The sequence below is a fragment of the Galleria mellonella genome, unplaced genomic scaffold (assembly GCF_026898425.1).
Source record: "Galleria mellonella isolate WM207_F2 unplaced genomic scaffold, CSIRO_AGI_GalMel_v1 utg905, whole genome shotgun sequence".
NCBI lineage: Eukaryota > Metazoa > Arthropoda > Insecta > Lepidoptera > Pyralidae > Galleria > Galleria mellonella.
Window position 1 is genome coordinate 3,067,204 of NW_026442174.1, and position 19,978 is coordinate 3,087,181.

At 32.6% G+C, this 19,978-nt stretch overlaps 1 protein-coding gene across 2 annotated transcripts in view; it reads right to left on the reverse strand.

The window, feature by feature from the left end:
• Positions 1-19,978, reverse strand: part of LOC113515736 (synaptotagmin-4) — a 36,079-nt gene that overhangs the window by 14,312 nt on the left and 1,789 nt on the right. Inside the window, exons 2-4 of one of the 2 annotated variants that reach the window (XM_052902521.1) lie at positions 3,059-3,184; positions 2,200-2,369; positions 1,902-2,056 (exon numbers count right to left, since the gene is read on the reverse strand). In XM_052902521.1, the coding sequence (XP_052758481.1) occupies positions 1,902-2,056; positions 2,200-2,369; positions 3,059-3,184 (451 nt within the window). Of the gene's footprint in view, positions 1-1,901; positions 2,057-2,199; positions 2,373-3,058; positions 3,185-19,978 lie in introns of both variants that reach the window. The other variant, XM_052902520.1, reaches the window with a different exon arrangement.

The window sequence follows — 19,978 nt, forward strand, 5'->3', positions numbered from 1 at the left end:
GAAAAGTTTCATATTTATTTCTGTCTCATATCTATCTAGATATCAAGATTAAAGCCTGTTTCTTGTCATATAAAATTATAAATTGTTTTACCAAGGATATTTCAGTAACAGTCGCTTGTTATTAAATATTATTGCCCCATAATCGGAAATTCGAGGTCAAATGTATCCGATTTGTCGATAACTATCTTTACAATGTTATCGGCCTTATAACATTATGCAAATTGTCAAAGCTCGAAAACTTAACAAACATATTGCAAGCACAAAGTTTTTGGGCATCATAATTGATAAATAACGATTTTTGCAAAGTTAAAACTGTTAATCAATTAATCTTAAATTCAAATAAAAGCAAAGAATAAAATTTGTATGAGAATACGTCGAAATTTTAGTCACATTGAACTACCCACAAAACATTTTGTGTAAGAATTCAATATTTTAAAAGTATGTCTTAAAACTGACAGTGCCTACTAATCTACCTATTTATCTGGAACTACGATTTTAAACATGTATTTATAAATTATTTAAAAAAGAAAATCTTTGCTAGAGCACTATAAGTCAACTGAAATGGAGGCAAAGGGATTATTCGATATTTATATTCAACACAGGTAAATTTAAAAAATACAGATAGATAAAAATTTTTAGAAATACACTTGGAAAGTTTGTTTATCAAATTTAATATTAATTTGTTATTTTAAGAAATACCCAACCATTTTTTATAGTTAGTTTTCAAAGATACAATATCAAACACCTGTTTGCATCTATTTACGCGTTATGTTAGTAGATATCAAGTGATTTCGGAACAAGCAAGTAGTGCCATTTAGATAAATATTTAGTGCGTATTAGGTTAACCTTTGGGAAACGACTGTTACAACGAGGTGAGGTAATGAGGTTAATCCCCAGATAACCGGATTGGTCGTAACATTTGACGCTACATTGGCATAGTTAATTTTCGGACCTAATTTTTTGTCACTAGACGATATTATTTCAACATTTATATCGTTTTAATTAGTTGTCGGATTAAACTAATATTTGTCTTGATATTTTTGCTTATATCTTGATGTTTACAAAAGCTTATTATGTATGGTAATATAAGATTAGAAATATAATATAATATTTGAATAATTCTTATTTGTATGTGAAAATGTGAAAATAAATTTGTATGTACATAACCTCACAACGCCTTAACGACTCAACCATTAGTCATGAATATAATTTGAATTAGAATTTAATGAAATATTGTTGAATAATATAGGCTTTCAGCCTTCTATTTTTTTATCATGCTTGGAATGGTAAAATAACTGACGACTCGACGATGGAATGGAATAACCATCGTCAATAGACATGAACAGCTCTATGGGCTTGATATTATATTTCATACATTGCCATTCCTAAGAATTAGGGTGATAAGCCTTCGTACCCTGTAATTTCACCACCATATACCATGAACCAACACCTCATGGTCCTCTTATACGTTGATGAATCATTCATGACGACAATATTATCATTCCTTTGTATACTGTAATTTCACTGCTATAATCCATCCTTTAAATCGGAATAGTCATACAATCACAGCTTCCTTACTGCAGAAACACCATTGGGACAGAGTTTCTCATTATTACAACCTTCTTAGCCTTTAGCCGTGTAGTTTTGACGTAGAATAGGCTATTCCTTCTTTTCCCGTGGGTATCGTAAGAGATTACTAAGAGACCTTATGAGGGAGGGATAGGTAGCAGCGTGTCTCTTAAAACATCATTAAAAGCCAAACAGCGATTGCCAACCCGTGGTAACTAAACGTGGCAACTACTGGCAAAACCTCCCTCATGGAAGAGGCTATGTTCAGCAGTGGCTTAACGGCTGATACAACAAATAGTCTTCTTATTTTTGGAGCCGTTTATAAGTGTTACCTCAATTTGAAGTGCAGATCCCCAAGTTTGCCGTCATTGTTCTCGGGTTCAATTGGCTTGGTTTTCTCTGTAGCGTTGGCATCAGCTAGCTCCTTGCTGAGGGGTGTGGGCTCCGTAGGTGCGGTGGGTGTGTGTGGACTGTTGTTACCGGAACTCTATATTCAGCAGAATAAAAAATGATCAAATTACTACATTTAGTTATTTATCTACATATTATATGTATATATATATATATATATATATATATATATATATATATAATATAATAATAAAAATAGATAATTCTTGCTTATATTACCGGATTTTGCGGCGGGGGTTGTGGTTGCGGCGGTGAAGTGGCGGCAGGAGGTACAGGCGCGGTCGGTGACGGTGATTTACGCAAATAATGCGTGGCGGAGCCGGGCGACCGGACCGCGGTGGCTCGTCGCGGCGGTTGAAACACCAGCGCCTTGTCCGGACCGCGCTTGCCTCCTGGATCGAATTGTAATTACTATAAACATCTGTAGAGACTCGTGTAAATATAAACCTATATTTATTATCGATCCCACTAGATAAGGTGCAAACGAATCTATTGTTCATTGTTGCTAGCCAGTGCATGAGACAGAATGAGATGGCGATATGCACTGTCTTGTTCTATTTAATGAAAGTGCTAACACAAACTATTCGATCGATAGATTCGTTTGCACCGTATGTATGGCACATCCATGAATACGCAACTGGAAATGGCAATGAATTTGATGGTCAAGTGACAGATAGTGGTGACCAAAATCTATAAGCGATTATATGATAAGCAATGATATGAATAGCATTATGGAATACAATTTCAAGGACTAGAGGTACTTGTCGTTTATATTTAAAAAAAGAAAGTAAATCTGGATGCCGAACATAATTTACTGTACCATTTAAAACTATAAAACACCACTATGGAACTACCATACTACATTCGGAAACTAATTTACTGTATTTTTTTATCAAATGATAAACATAAAAATTTGCTGTTTTTTTTTTATCTCTACAAATTTAAAACTTCTATCAGACATTCAAAGATTGACTGGAAGAGATCCTTTTATGGGATAAATCCGCCATTGCACTCGATCTTTTCTTAAGAACTCTGTATTCTTACTGTACAATAAAATGTGACAAACAAACAAACTCACCAAGTTTGTGGGCGAGCGAATTTCTGCGACGAGCAATCCAGCAAGCAAGCGCGGCCAGCGCTGTCAACACAAGTGCTGCAGCTCCGCACACCACCACCCAAAACGTGGCTCCATGCCATTCGCCAGCTGTCAAAATAAAAAAAATATATATTATAATAAGAACATATTTTATAAAAACAAATAAATTTGGACGATATTAAGTGTTTAACGACAGTTATAATGCAATAACGTAGCAGTCTGCTTCAAATAGGTTTGCGTATGTTTTAGTTAAAAAATATAATTCTGAAAAAAATACTAAACCTACGTACGTATATCGTATATCTACATATTTTATTTTCCCCTGTTGTCACCCGGAGTATAGAAAATATTTTATTCTTCAGTGATGCGAACATTGGAGTCCCCAGTAAATAAATCCATGTACCAAATTGCTACAATAAGGTCAGGCAGTGACATTGTTACGTACACACAATAGTAAGAACACAAGTTCTGTTCTAGATATACTCATATATTGTTTCGTATAATATCGGCCATGAAATCTTTTATATTAAGACACTAGTATAAATGTTTTAATATAAAAGATTTCATGGTCGACCTTTGTAGGGCAAGACACGTGGCTTTGTGAAAATGAGATCCTGTGTTCTTTTCTTTTGTCATTTGTTCTTTGAAAATGAACTTGTCCGAAATGGCTCGTGTCTGGGTGTTCTGGGTTGTGTCTTCAGATGTTAGTGGTCTAATTCTTTATAATACAGTTGGTGCTAATGTATGACATTGGGTGGAAGGGATTGTTAGTAATGCGGACTACCAGTCCCATTGCTAGCAATATACCCTGTCAGGCTGGCCTCCATGTGGTCTCCGCTGAAAACCAGCGTGCTGAATCCCAGGTGTATTCAGCACGATGAGCTAATTGACCTGCCTTTTCATTCCTTACTAGTGCCCCGCCAGCGTATATCATCATGCATTAAAAAAAATCTGTGGTATTTATTAATATTATTTATGGTCAACGAAGTCAATCGACTAAGTAAGCAAGTAAATAGATAAGAGCGGAGGGATTTGTAACTTAAAATTTTAGCGATCTTTGCAATGTAGCGGTTTATTATATAGGTACCATCGTAACACATACATTTGAAAAATATATCAGCGAACACTTAAATATAAGTACATAAGTACATTTTGCTCCGAAATAAAAATAACTTCAACTCTGACAATGATTTATGGGACCAACACGTGGAAGTAAGCATTATCGACTGCAGAGAAAATTTATCGATATTTCCTTGGATTTTATTTCTCTACTTAAGTATTATAATGAAAGTACTTAATTTTTTTTATAATCATAAAAAAGTTCAGACAAATTAAGAATCTTTTTCTTTTTAAAGTCGAACAATAAAATCAGTAACAACAACAATAAATAATAATTGAATTAGACAAAACAACGTTTAGTACTTACTAAACACTTATTTGGGTAAACAGTAATCAAGACGGAGAGGGTTGAAGTTGTTTGTAAATTATAGAATCCCCGTCGACCATTACAGAGTCCTCCTTCAGGAATAAATCAATGGCAGTCTATATTAATAGAACATCCATTTGAAATGATGTCCACCCACACTGCCAAGCTAAGCACGTGATTATGATGAATGACGTACTCTGGACTCACTTTTATTATAAAGAAGAAAAATCAGGAATATTAGTTTCTGAAGTGATAGAAGTATTTTGTCCAAAATTACAACCAAAATGTTAGTGGTAGCGGTGCAACATATCTTGCAATAGTGGTGTATTAAAAAAAAACACTAAATATAAAGACAAAAAAAGAGATTTTTATGGAAAAAATTCCAAAAAAATAATGAAGTCCGCGTCGTAACGGACTAAGAATGCGATGTTTCACTACTGCTTTCTATCCCCGGGGATATTGTAAGACGCAATAAGGAAAATTATACAATAACAAAAGTTTTACTTTTACAAGAAAAGTAAAACTCGAAATGAACCCAATCCGCTAGCATAGGACGAGAATAATGGCTAATACCTTTCCCTTAAAGTTTGGATACCAATTTCTTACGGTATATACCCTGAAAGACATTAAGGATCTAAGGAAAAAATAAAATATATAAAGAAAATATAGACGTATATAAATCTCTGCAGCTTTTTGCAAAGTCGAGGCGATAAACAAACGTTTGTATCACGGGACAGAGTTGGTGAGGCGACCAATAAATCTCGCGGGTACATTTAAGTGCGCCCTTGCCCTTAGAAACCACTCGCAGACTCGCTACACGAACACTTCAATGACAGCACTCATAATTCTAAAACTGTGTGCTAAAAATGGCTTATACAACTTCAAGAGCTGCTGCTCTTGCTAGCTCTTGCAAGCTAGATCTTTTGACGGGTTCGAAGTTCCATCAGCATATGGAACTTTGAACACATCAAAAGACCTATACGTGATGCAAATTACTCATACCTTAGATAATTTAATATCCCATATATATTTAATAGTTCACAGTATGATGGAAACATACATTACCGCTCCAGGAACAGAGGCGGAGTTTTCAACTAAGCACAAAGACTTTTCTGAGAATACATAATGTGCGCCTTTTTAAGGGGCCAGCAAAGGAAAATAATTATAATTACGCTATTACCTACTCCTAAAACACATCAAAGAAATAAAATATTTTTTGTTAAAGAAGCTGTATAAGAGAAAAGCTCCCAATCAACGGATTTTTTTTATTAAATTACCAAAATTAAAATAGTTGACTGATGAAACTTGATAACTGCTGGATGCAAATATAAATAGGTATATGTACTTTAATATGATAGGTTCAAACTTCAAAGAGAAGAATATTGAGGATAGATATCGATTCCAAACAATACGGTAAATTCAATTTTCAATGTAATTAGGTATTTCTTTTATGTTATTTAGAAAACAAGTAGACGGTCTACCTAATGGAAAATGGTGACCTTCCTCTTAAGACACGAACGACACTATAAACATATAGGATGCAATACGATACCATTCCTGAGGACTATTTCACTGCCATTCCATTACCTTTAAACCGAAACACAGCCTTGTAATCGCCACTGCTTTATAGCAGAAACATAAGTGGGATAAAAACAGTAATAAAGTATCATATGTTCTGAATTATAACCTACCTTTGTATCTAATTTAATTCAAATGCGTTTAGTAACATTTATAATAATGGATGGATTAATAAAACTGTAAAACATATTGAGCGTATTTGAATGAAATTTAGTACATGGGTAAGATACCTAACCTAACTTATACGAGTATGATACTTTATATACTAATTCACGCGAGCGAAGCCACGAGGTGCAACTAGTATTATAACGTGAGAGTGAGTTTGTGTGTTTGTTACCTTTTGGCACCTTATACTCGTAGGCTTAAATAATTGAAAAATAATTTGGTTTACAAATTATATTTCGGAAAGAGTTTATAAGGCAAAAAACATAAACAAACAACCAAATTGAGAACTTACTTCTTTGGTTGAAAACTGGTAAATAAAGCCACAAGAGCAACAACGTCCCACTTAAAATATCACCAAAGACTAACTGCAGTTGCTAACCTGCCTGCTAAGCGTGGCAACTATTGGCAAAACTCCCCTTAAGGGATAGGTCTGTATTAAAAAATGAACTGCTAAAAAAGTCACGAGTAAACAATAACAAATCGTTACAGTCCATTATAGTCACATGGAAATCACATATCTTGATATATTATATTATATTCAAGGTAACGTTCGAAGCGGGAGTTATGTCATAGAAAGCGGATACGTATTCATTCGGGGGCTGTTAAAATTAATATAAACGAGAAGCATTTTGCGTCATTCCTTTATCACATTGTAGTTTGTGGTATACGCATACGGAGGGATGGGCTTCCCGCCTACACAACGGAGTTGGTTAATGCGAGTTCACTATGACAATATATATTAAGTTTCTTTATCAATTTAATATCTTAAAAATATTATTCAAGTCATCTATTAATATAAATGACATTGTTATATCAGTCATTAACTAACTATCCACTACTAAATATAGCCTCCCCCATAAGGGGGGTTTTGCTAGAAGTTGCCACGCTTGGCAGGCGGTTTTTTTTTAATGAATGACAATGGAGTGGTAACCCCGCCTGCGCTGACGGTATACGCTGACGGGGCACCAGTGAGGGATGATAGATGAGAATGAAAAAGCAGGTCAGTTAGCCCATCGTGATGATTACATTTGGAATTCAGCACGATGGTTTCCAGGGGGGACCACGGGGAGGTCGACCTGTTAGGGTATATTGTTAGCAATGGGACTGACAATCCGCATTACTAACAATCCCTTCCTCCCTTGGCAGGCGGTTTGGCAATCGCAGTTTGGCTTTTGATATTTTAAAAGGAACACTGTTGTCCATTTTCCACCATAAACATAAATGACATTAGATTGGAGGAATAATGAATTGGATTTGCTGGAAATCTTGCAGAATCGCCTAATATATCTTTATTTATATTAATTTACTAGCTGTCGCCCACGGCTTTGCACGCGTGGTGACGTTTACCTTTTAAGTTGAAATTTTTAAAAAATCCTTTCTTAGTGGATGATTACTTTATAAAATAAACCCATGTTCCAAGTCTCAGCTTTTTGGATTTAGTAGTTTTAGCTGTGCGTTGATAAGTCAGTCAGGATAAATAATATTATTAGTATAGATATACGTTTTCCATCAGGTGGGCCTTAAGCTTTATGGCATTTTAAATTGCATAAACAAAAAAGACAATAATATAATTTTTGTATACAATCAAGTAAAAACGAATTTTAAATATTATTTTTAGGTAAAAGCATCACTTGAGAATGATCGACGCTATCGATTGGAAAATGAATTATCAAAATCGGCACAAAATTGGCGAAGATATTGCGTAAGCATACGAATACAGGCGAACTGAGAATGCCTATATATATGTATATATTAAAATCGCTTAAAATTATATTATTGACTGACGGTAAAGTAAGCCAAATATAGTCTTTACTGAACTATAGATGTGAGAGTGAGTTTGTTTATTACCTTTTGGCGTATAACTATTAATCAATCGTCATGACATTTGGCATATATATACAAGAATGGCAAGGGGGGTATCATGGGCGAAACAGTATACTCTGTTATGTCCATGGTACTGGCCATGTCTATAGGTGACGGTTACCACTTTCCATCAGGTGGGCCGTCAGTTTGTTTGCCATTATGAGTTGTATAAAAAAAAAACTTGAGATAGAGAAAGCGATTAGACAATTCAATCCCAGCCATGCGGCAAAAACCACAGGAAAAACTAAAGTATAACTAAAAAATTTGTACTTGGAGTAAACAAAACTGGATTATGCATACCGGGGTCACGCACGTTGACTACGATAATTTGTCCCGGGCATAAACAACCAGACGGTAGCTCCATAATCCGCCTACACGACCACCACTAAGCAACCCTTATTAGGAGACCGTTGTATAATACAAAGTAAATATATATTATATAATGCAAACATAACAAGTACTGTCAAATAAAATATCTAGAACAGTACAGATTTAGTACTTAAATATATGATATAATAATATTATGTCAGCCATTAACTGTGCTAGACATCGACCTTCCTCATATGAGGAGTTTTGGCCAGTAGTTGCCACGCTTGGCACGCTGCGGTTGCCGCAGTTAAGCTTTGGTGGTGTTTTAAGAGAGTATTGCTCCCCATCCTTTGACCATTAAGTTCTCTTAGTCGTCTCTGACGACACACACATATAAACCTGTATCCAAAAAAATCAGAACCATTTATATTTCCTATAATATTTACATCTTTATTAACAGTAACATTTTTTTTTATCGGTTATAATTAAAAACTTGTGCAACATATAAAAAAATATGAGTTTGATATTAAGTACTTTAATTATTACTATTTTTAGTATTTTTATTTTGTGTAATGTATGTTCGCCACCACTGCCCTCAAACGCTTTCTGATTTTACCTAATGATCAGCGAGTAGAAAATACCATACAATACATTAAGCTCGCCATTTGTACAAATTTTAATATGCAATAAAGAATACCTATGGCGCAATATAATTATGGCCATATATAAATGTACATAGTTTTAAATACTGTGTCTGTGTAATAGTGTCACAGTTACAGACAGACAGACGTATTCATATTGAATGGTTGCCTTTTTAATATGGAAAAATAATACTAAAATATCTCTATCATACTATTCTAACTCCAGCCGTATACTTAAAACTTCCCAGTTGAAATCATTTAATATTGCAAAAAATGTTCAGTTCACTGGCCAAAATAAATTGCCCTACATTTAGAAACCATAAACAAAGATGAAGGGATAAATTACGAGGGCCGACTTCTATTTACGAGGACCTCCTTTATAAAATTCATCAAATTTGTTTCTTGAGTAGGCAAACTTTATTAACTATATATCTTCTTTAGGTTCTTTTCTGACTTATATTTACATTTATTCGTGTCTTGAGACTCGTTTTAAGTTAGGGCTAACGCATTAATATATTTTGTACTTATTGGTAAGAAACAATAACAACTGGGGATGAATAACAGCAACACATTACTCTGATATCTATTATATTGTATTGTAAAATCTTTATATATATATATATATTATATATATATATATATATATATATATATATATATATATATATATATATATATATATATATATTCTTTATTGCACTAAAACATACAGTAACAACAATGTCAGCAAGGGCGAACTTATCTCTAAAAGAGATCTCAATAAATAGATTTATCTATTTATTGAGTTCCTATAATATAAAGATAGTTACTTATTTTAATATTGCTCATATGAATCGGATATCTATGTTTATTTTGATCGGTTTCTTCATTTCAATATTATATATATTGAATAATAGATACTGTTTTTTTTATGCTACTTAGAATAGCAAACAAGCTAACGGCCCAACTGATGGAAAATAGTAATCGTCGCCATAGACACGAGCAGTACCATGGATATAACAGAGTATACTGTTAATGTCGCTCATGATACCTCCCATGAGTTACCATTCCTGAAAACTTAGGTGTTATTCCTCTATACTCTGTAAATTCACTGCCATATTCCACCCTTCAAACTGAAACAGCCATGCAAACACAACTGCTTCACGGTTGAAACACGAATGGGACAGAGGTGCCTAAGCAAACGACTTTTGAAACAAAGTCTCCCTCTGGTGCGTATTGTAATTACAATATATACATGTAGATATTGCTATTCACACAACCACCACCACTGGGTATTTTACAAGATATATACTCCATATAATAAAATTATTGTATAAATAATAGTCTATTTTTATACCTATGTCTCTTGGGATGTACGCAGAGTGAAACGAAGATAAACGATCCTTGCTGTACATCACATACTAGACTATATGTTGAAGTAATTATTTTGATCCATCTACCTTAATAAACCATTTCATTTATGTACCTACTAAATTATTCAATCTAATTTATAATAGTCGTAACATTATATTAATGTTACGAGATTATAGTTGTAAAGTTTTTTCGTCGAATTTTATAATTTACATAAAGTTAATCCTATGTTCAGCATTGGACAATTAATGGCTTAGATGATGATGATGATAAATTAAATCTAAGTTATGACTATAAGTGATGACTACGGAGTAATCTTGAGTATTACAATATGCTTATCAAACAATTCTGCGGAACTCATTACACGAACTGTAAAGCAGATAAAGAATGAAGGTGGGGAGAAAAGTAAAAAGAAATATATAATATATAAGTTTTTATTCATGTCTTCGTCCAGGATGTATTTATCCTGGTTACTTGATTTTTTCGATCAATTAATAAATTGATCGAAATTAAATGCCTATATCTTTGCCCATTCAAAATATTACGTGTACATCAAAATTTATGATAATTATTTGGTAACAAACAAATAAGAAAAATAAACTCAGTTTTACATTTATACTCGTAATATAAATATAAATCTGCGACTTGGGATCACCAAATCGTAGCTTCGACTCGGCGTAGAATATCGGCAGCTACATCGTAACAACACGACCGTAGCCCAAGCTACGACCTCTACGCAAAAACGTTTGCATAAATAAATAAATTTATGCATAGGTTTATCGTTACAAACAAATTATTCGTAATGACAAACTTCGACAATTAAATTTTAATAGTCGTATCCTGCGGCTTCTCTTGCGTTAATACATAAAGTGTCCTATGTGCTAGTTAGTATAACTATATAAGTTAAAGTATAACCAACCCGTATACCAAATTTCATTTAAATCCGTACAGTACAATTTGCGTGAAAGAGTAACAAATATTCGTTCATTCATCTTCATAAACTTTCGCATTTATTATATTAATAGGATAATAGGTTGTAGAAAATATCTGAAGACATTTACAAATTTACTAATTGTAAATTTTATATCTTATTCAACCCGGTATAATTTACAATATTATGTTGTATATATTACTGATAATCTTGATTGTCACTTGCTTAGCATTTCGGAGAGCATATAGTCGTCATTCGGTAAACCACGTCAAAAGCAAATATACAACGATATCAGATTTGATATCAGGAGACGCAACCTTTACAAGCTTATTTAAAATGATTTTTCGAAAAACATACTCGTGGATGCTAACGAATTATTCTGTTATTAAGTCTATGGTGCAATCTCCCCCTTCCCCCACCCCTTAATAGTAAGATTTTATATTTAGTTTTAATCTACCACAGTGTCTAAAATCACATCTTTCATAATACATTATAAAATTAAAAACAGCAACCTGTATATATTGTAAACCATACTCCACCTCACTCACGCAATCATGGAACTCGATAGACAGCTAATGGTAACACGGGCTGTTGTGTTGTCAGAAATATCACTGCAACGCGGGTAGAATCATTGTTACACATATTTAGAATAGTATTTGTTATGTCTTAAACATATCTTTATAAAGATATATCAATACATATAATAAAATCGTAACTGATCGCTGTCTCTACATGGAAGATATATAAGAAAAACTATTATAGGGGGTCTTATGAACACAATAGAACCCAAAACAACGATTTTTTTTATTTTTAGTCTGTTTGTCAGTTTATCTGTACGTTTATGTACGCTAATCTTAGAAATGGCTTAATCGATTTGAATGCAGTTTTCCCTAATGCGTTGCAGTTTACTCCACTTAACATTTAGTGTTTGTTTTATTTCAATCGATTGATAAATAAAAAAGTTATATCAGTCTAAAGAATCACATATAAAATGCTATAAAATAACCAATTAGTTGAATTGGCTGAAACTTTATGAGGGTATTAGGTACGTAATTATTATTTAAGTCTATAATACAATGAGGAGTGAGTGATTGCTTAGAGGTCGTAGCGCTAATGCAAGTTAAGCAACCCCGGCCATAGTTCCAACTAGGATGGGTGACCACAATCCGTACTACATGGGATGGAGACTACTTTTTACCGCGATCAGTAAATACGTCCCAGCCATGCGGACGAAGTCGCGGTCGAAAGCTAGTTATGAATATAACGTAAAAGAATTAGCTAAACAGTCGCTGTTCTGAAGTAAAGCGTTATTTGTAGCAAGTAGATGTAAGGTGTGTATATAATAGATTTTTTATTTAAATATATATTCAAATATTTTTTAATAATATATAATCTTTATTATAAGTGGATGTAATATTTATATATGTATATTGTGATTTAGTATAATATATAATAAAATAAAACTTATATACTTTTGTTATGGTATCTTCAATATAGAAAGCAATTTATGTGATGAATGGATCGAAAGCGAGGGAGTAATGGATTACATGATTGTAATAGGTTTTAAAAATATCAAGAAAATGTCCTTATACATGAAATATATACATACGAAGTGATATCAAGCTATATCTTAGGTATAAGTGTACATATCGAGATCGTAAATAGATACTATTTTTAATCCATGTATTTACTGTAATTTATTTTCTACCCACACTAATATGTCAACGTCAAATTAGATAACCGAAAAATTTGAAGTAAAGGTTACCAAGGTAAGTACAATGGAATATTTAAAGATTTGTGTAATTCACAGCTTGAATGTAGAAAATTCTGCCGGCAAATTGTGAGCAGTCTCCGTTTCCTAAGGTGGAAAAGGTCACCAAATGTATTAAATTTTAAAGTAGGCAAAAGAAATAACATGTAATAATATATGTGAACTTAACATTTGACGCTGGAAAAGCGAAATGTGTTTAGGGCCACTTTAGCCAATATAAGTTATATATATCATTAAATTCATATTTTTTTCTGCATCGAATAGTATGTTTAATGTATTAATCATAACAAGTTAGTGGCCATTTAGTAAAGTCATAAAATTTCCAAACGATGCTTTGTTTCACACTTTACATTTTTGTTATATACATTTTTATTATTAAATAGACTTTGCTGTTACAGCGTCGATGTGTATACACAACAGCAAAACAAAAATATCAATTTAATTATGAAATTAATAGAGTAATATTAAAAAGTAATAAACATGATTATTTAAATCCTGTAAAGATGTTGAAATTCGATAGAACTTCGATAGAAGCCATATTTTAAATCAATACGTAAGGTAACTTTATCCTAATTGATGAGACAAAGTTACAGGTTAATGGTAGTGTTAATTTATTTATTTATTTAATACTTTATTGTACACATTAGTTATAAAAATATGACAGAGGTAAACAAAAGTACAAAGGCGAGCTTAACTCTGATAGAGTTTTCTTCCAGCAAACCCAAAGTGGAAAGGAGCATCAATGTCAGCGGATACAGCAGATACATATATATATATATATATATATATATATATATATATATATATATATATATATATATATATATATATATATATATATATATATATATATATATATATATATATATATGCATATTCGTATAATATACTTGATCATGTTGTATTAACATGTTTTTGAATGATTTGAGGCAGCTAATATACGTAAAAAATCCGATTAGCATACGCGTTGAATTTGAATAACAGAAATATCATACCGTATTATTCAATTCAATGGCATATTATAATATTATTTTGATGCTAATGTCAGGGGAAATCTATAAATAAATTTGATATAAAAATGAAACGGAGACAGTCCCAAAAATATACCTACAGCAAATTTGATTATTGTACAGTCAGCCTTGCGGCTCCAAACTCGTATATAGTTGTATGTACCCACTAATTCAATTACCAGTAGAGGACCTTCGGTAATCACATTATATAATTTGGAGGACATGATCTCCTGAGCTGGTCCTGTTTCGACTAAATTAATTAGCAGTTACTTTGACCCCGGTTATATTTTAGAGAATTGCTATATATGAAAATGTTCTAGCATATGAAAAAAATATCTACATATAGATTTGAAATCCATACAGTCGATTATGAAGTACAATTCCCTAAACGTTTCTCTAAAGTGGTGAATGGGATTATTAGAAATAGGATCTAACAACTTTTGGTCGACCTCCATACGGTTTCTCCTGGAAACCATCGTGGTTATTTCTTAAATTCGTTAAATGGACTTCCTGGCCTGCTTTCATTCTCACCTATCATCCCTCACTGGTACTCCGCCAGGATATACTGACAGCACAGGCCGGTTTACCATTCCATTCTTATCCATTAAAGAATATCATGACGATTGGTAGAAGCGTTAAAGCGCTAAGAGGTAACAAACATACACACAGACTTTCACATTTATAATATTAGTAAGACATAGCTCAAATTAACTAGCTTTAATATGAATAATATTTTTTTACGCCATATAGAATGGCAAACAAACTGACTGCCCACCTGATGGAAAGTGGTAACCGTCGCCTATAGACATGAGCAGTACTGAATATACTGTTTCGCCCATGATATCCCACATGCGTTGCCATTCCTGAGGACTCAGGTGTTCCTCTGTACCCTGTAAATTCACTGCCAAATACCCACCCTTCAAACCGAAACACAGCCATGCATACACACCTGCTTTACGGTAGAAATACGAGTGGAACAGAGGTGTCCAAGCAAGCGACTTTTGTACAGTCTCCCTCTGGTATAATAATAATTATGTTTTGTTATTTTCCTTATATAAAAGTTTTACTTATCGAATTTATGGCAGAGGCGATATATGTATAGTTACCAGAGTTATAGGCTTTCATAACACGTACCCCGAACGCGTCATCTCAACAAAATCGTTGCATTTTTCCTTATTCCTTAACGAAAGTTCAGTTTAACGCTTCGCTGGGTTTCGGCTTGATAAGGATACAAATGACATTTCTGTTACACTCTGTTTACTATTTATTTATTTCTAGGAAGATTACCGATATAATATTACACAAGATTAAAATTATAACATACTAACTGTGTCCCGTGGCACCACCCGTGTGAATGAGTATACAAGGTATTTTACGTACTAAGTTAGGACATAACCTACTCATATATGAAATTTATTTATTTATTTAAACTTTATTTGATCAATAAAATATGGTACAAAAAGCGGACTTAATGTTATAGGCATTCTCTACCAGCAACCTTTACAATGAGTTTTGAAATTTGATATTTGATTCAAATTCGTTCAATAGCTTTTGCGTGAAAGGGTAACAAGTATCCATCGTTATAAACTTTCGCATTTAAAATATGATTAGGATTCCTGTTCCAATTAATATTCCATTAATAAGAAGTATAATTAATTCTTACTTTAATTAATAGTAAGTTTGTTTGTTACCACTTAGTGCCTTAGTGGCTTAACCGACATCTTTGAAATTAAGTATGCACGTATGTTTGAAATCGCGAAGGATATAGGCTGCTTTTTATCCTAGTCAGTTTTGGTCACGGACGAAGCGGCGGGTAAAAATTAGTACCTCAATATAGAACTTTTATAATTACTTAATAAGAAAAATATTATTTACTTGTTTATGCAGGAAGTGCAGCACTGCATAAATTACTTTCTTTCATGCAACATAAATAGTTCATTTTCTTGTTTTATTTTGCCTAAAGGTTCACCTCATTAAACAATAATACAATCATACCAATATGTTCGCAAATCGTTAATATTTTATATAATATATTTCAATAAATTTGTAATTTATTATCTTTACTTAATTGTATATAACTGACTGTAGGAATTTGATGCAGTGTCGCTTTTTATTCCTTACTGTAAGAAGAAAACTTAAAAAAAAATTATGTTTATCTGGAAAACACATTCTCTTCAGCTCCCGTGTGGATAACTAAAGTTTTATTTCTAAAACTTGCTTAAACATTTACCTTTAAAGCAAAAAGTATCTTTTTTATTAAGAATAAGATATATTTTGGGTAAGCATTATAAAAAAAGTTTTTAGAAACCCTTATTAATATTATGAAATAAGTAAGCGTACGAATATAGTATTTGTAACTTTTATCTTAAAAATAAGCCAGTATATAATACATAAATAAAACGTTATCCTTTCATTAGTACCTTGGTTTTTTTATTAACTTCTTCACTCTCAAAAGACGGCATATCAGCATAACATCTCGCAAAAGACGTAGCCTGTCCGCTCGTTAAAGGTTAACAACTTATCTTTTTTTTTTATTAGAAATGTGACATTTATTTATGAATCAACGAGACATCTTAGCTTTACTTTGATTAGTTGTTCGCTAACTTTCGTGTTGTTGTCTCAAAACCGATGGTAAAGTTATATTTTTGATATAAATATATTATTTCATATATTGATACGATCTCTTGAACATTTTGTGCATATGCTTATGAATATATGAAATATGTTTACGAATAAACAAACTAATAAGAATGGCTACGTGAATGCAACAACAATAATGTTGATTACAGATTTAAGCAATTTTTAAATTAGTCAAACAAGTGTAGGCATTAAACCCCTAATAGAAAGTCTATGTTCAGCAGTGGAGAATTAATGCCTGATATAGTATGGAAGGCATTAAAAATGTATTAGAGCCGTCTTATTTTTTACACTTCCTCGCAACGATCTAACAAAATAACATATCCAGTAATGTTCACTTATGGGAAAAATATTAAAAATTTATTTATGGTTTTAGCCCATCACTGCACTGCGGTGATATTAGAACCAATCTATTTTAAAAGTTCATCTCTCCATAACGCCTTTTTACTGTTCGATCTATAATTCCTCTAGCTGACTCGCTTTCAACTAATAATAATTTTCTGTTTTTGATGATCAGTTCAAATATAACAGCAGAGCATAACAAAATGAGACTTATTATAATATATTACAATACTTTTTTCAATATCTTTGTTTAAAAAAAATATTATAATTGTAAAGTGCAAAATCAATAAATAACAATTTATCTTCCAAATGCGACTTAATTTGTCTTTTAATCATGAAGTTTTTTAAATATCTGGATCCTTTAAAAAGAACTTCCAAGTTCTATGAAATTATCTAAAATTAAATTCTTTGCAAATGACAAGGTACCTATTATTAAAATTTTCATTGGAAAATATTAAAAGCATTGGAATCCGGGAGGATAACCCTCTGCAATATTCTTAAATCTTTCCAATTAATGAAGCAATTGTGAATGTGGGCGGCATCGGCTGCTCTCAAGGCAGTAATGAAACGGTTTCATTCAAAGTAGGTATCGGAAAGTACTCCAAATGGAGAGCGAACGGCCAATAAATGACAATGTAACTGGGCTGTTTGCACGTTATCTCGAGCATTCGTTTATCCGCTATTTAAAGATAAGCCGTAATATGTACCTATATCTATAGAATTGTTATATGAAAATTACGCTGATTTTTACTCTAAGCTACATCTAGCTATTAGGGTATTTAAAAGTATTTTCCAATCAATGGTCTGGCCCCTTAACAAAGCTGCATATGACATGTTTTAGCGCTTATTTGCAACCTCTGTTCGCATCTTAGAGAGCGTAGCAGATAATTTTGGGATAGGCACAGTCCACGCGGTCACACCTTAAGCCCACCTATGTATTATATCTCACTAGATATATAGGTGCCTTTAAGGAGGGGTAAGGAGTACCACTATAAATGTCTATTTTTCATATATACGTATATACAAATCCGTCACGCTTGTTTCCTACTATTGTAGGCAGAAACAATGGAACACTGAATGCTTAGATTCAAACAGACCTCTTTCGCTTTCTTCACATTTTTAAATTTTTTCATACATGCTCGCCGGTTACGAATACTTTTAATTTGGCCCTTCTTCAGCACGTCACTTATTTGGGCGACATACGCTCGTCTAGGGCAGTTCCTACCAACATCTCTATTCATTCGTGCTCGATAAATCATTTTCGTAATTTCTTCTTTCATCAATCCTCTCCAATGACAGTATACCGTCTTATAGTTCACTTTTTTCTCTAATCACAGTATTTTATTTTTCATATATTTATTTTATATTTCATATATTTCACAACTATATACTAAGAGGAATTTTTATTAATTAAAATAAAATTTATTAAAATAATTATGTAAGTACATAACAAAGTTCATTCCTACCGAAAAAGTGCCCTTTTTCCCTGAGTATTGTAAACACTTACATAGAATCAAAAAATTTTACATATGATGCAATTGCAAGAAACAATGTCCATAGCATGATATAAGCTAGAATACTTTACTCGAAAAAATATTACATTATTTTGGATGAAATATTTACCTGTACCTTGTACCTGTCCAACAGATTGAAAATGACAACCATTATGTATTAGAATAAACAGCTATGTACTTCTCGGATTACACAAAAAAGATATAAAGTAGTTATGTAGTTTAATTATTTACGATGTATACATATTGGAAGTTTAATAAACATTACATTTTTCAGAGATTAAGACCGACGTGTACAAAATGTTTTAAAGATACTTTATTCAATATCTTTAATGCATATTATTATTCAAGGCATAACTTGAAATTTCCTTCTAAACACAAAATCCTTGTATTAGAATACTCTGAACTTTTGGCGAATTATTAATATTCTTTCTTTTGTGTTTAGGGAGTTCAGACGTGAGGACTTTTTTTATAGGTTCTATCGACTAAGGCAGGGATTTGTCAAATAACTTTCAGCCCACCTATTAAAAGTTTATATTAGAACTGTGGCCCACAGATACACATCATCTCAAGCGATGAATACTTGTCTTTTGTAACAAATATTGCTTTGGGTAACCGAAATACAACATACACGCATTACTTGCTTACTGCAAAAAAGATTCACACAAAGTCACCGATTCGGGACAAATTTTATGTCCGAACTAACTATAATAATTGTCATCTGTACTGATTCGGTAGGTACGGATGAAAAATATATTGATAACTAGATTATTCTACTAAATGGATAAAGCAGTGATTCGTGATTTAAACCAACAAAAAATATACCTCATTTACTATCATCTTAGCAAGATTTTTATATAACTTGGCATAAGTAAAATGATCCATTTAATGGAATGTCATCTTTAACTTAGTAGACGGAAGTTACATTTCTCGCTACATAGAATCATTGAATAGGTTTCATGGAATATTCTATAGGGCTAGTGTTCCCAGGAATTTTACGGTCAAGTCCTACATTTCATGTGGTAATGCATAAGCGCAGCAACGTCTGTAATTACAAAATATACGACTAACGTTCCCTTTCTATTAATTCGTATCATTCTTGATAGTAAAACTAATTTTAGACTAGAAATTGCTTGGCAAGAATACAATGAAACTAAATAATGTATTGCTAAATGTCCGCATAGCAAACCCTCTTCTATCCTTTGTCATGTCAAACCACAAACCTCTCCAAACACGAACACTTCCATTATACTTCCATCCCATCTGTCTGACGTACAGTCAACTGTATATATTTTGTATACTAGATTATTTGACTTCGACCTCTCAGCCAGCCGCCCACGACAACCTACGAGCACTGAGAAAATAATA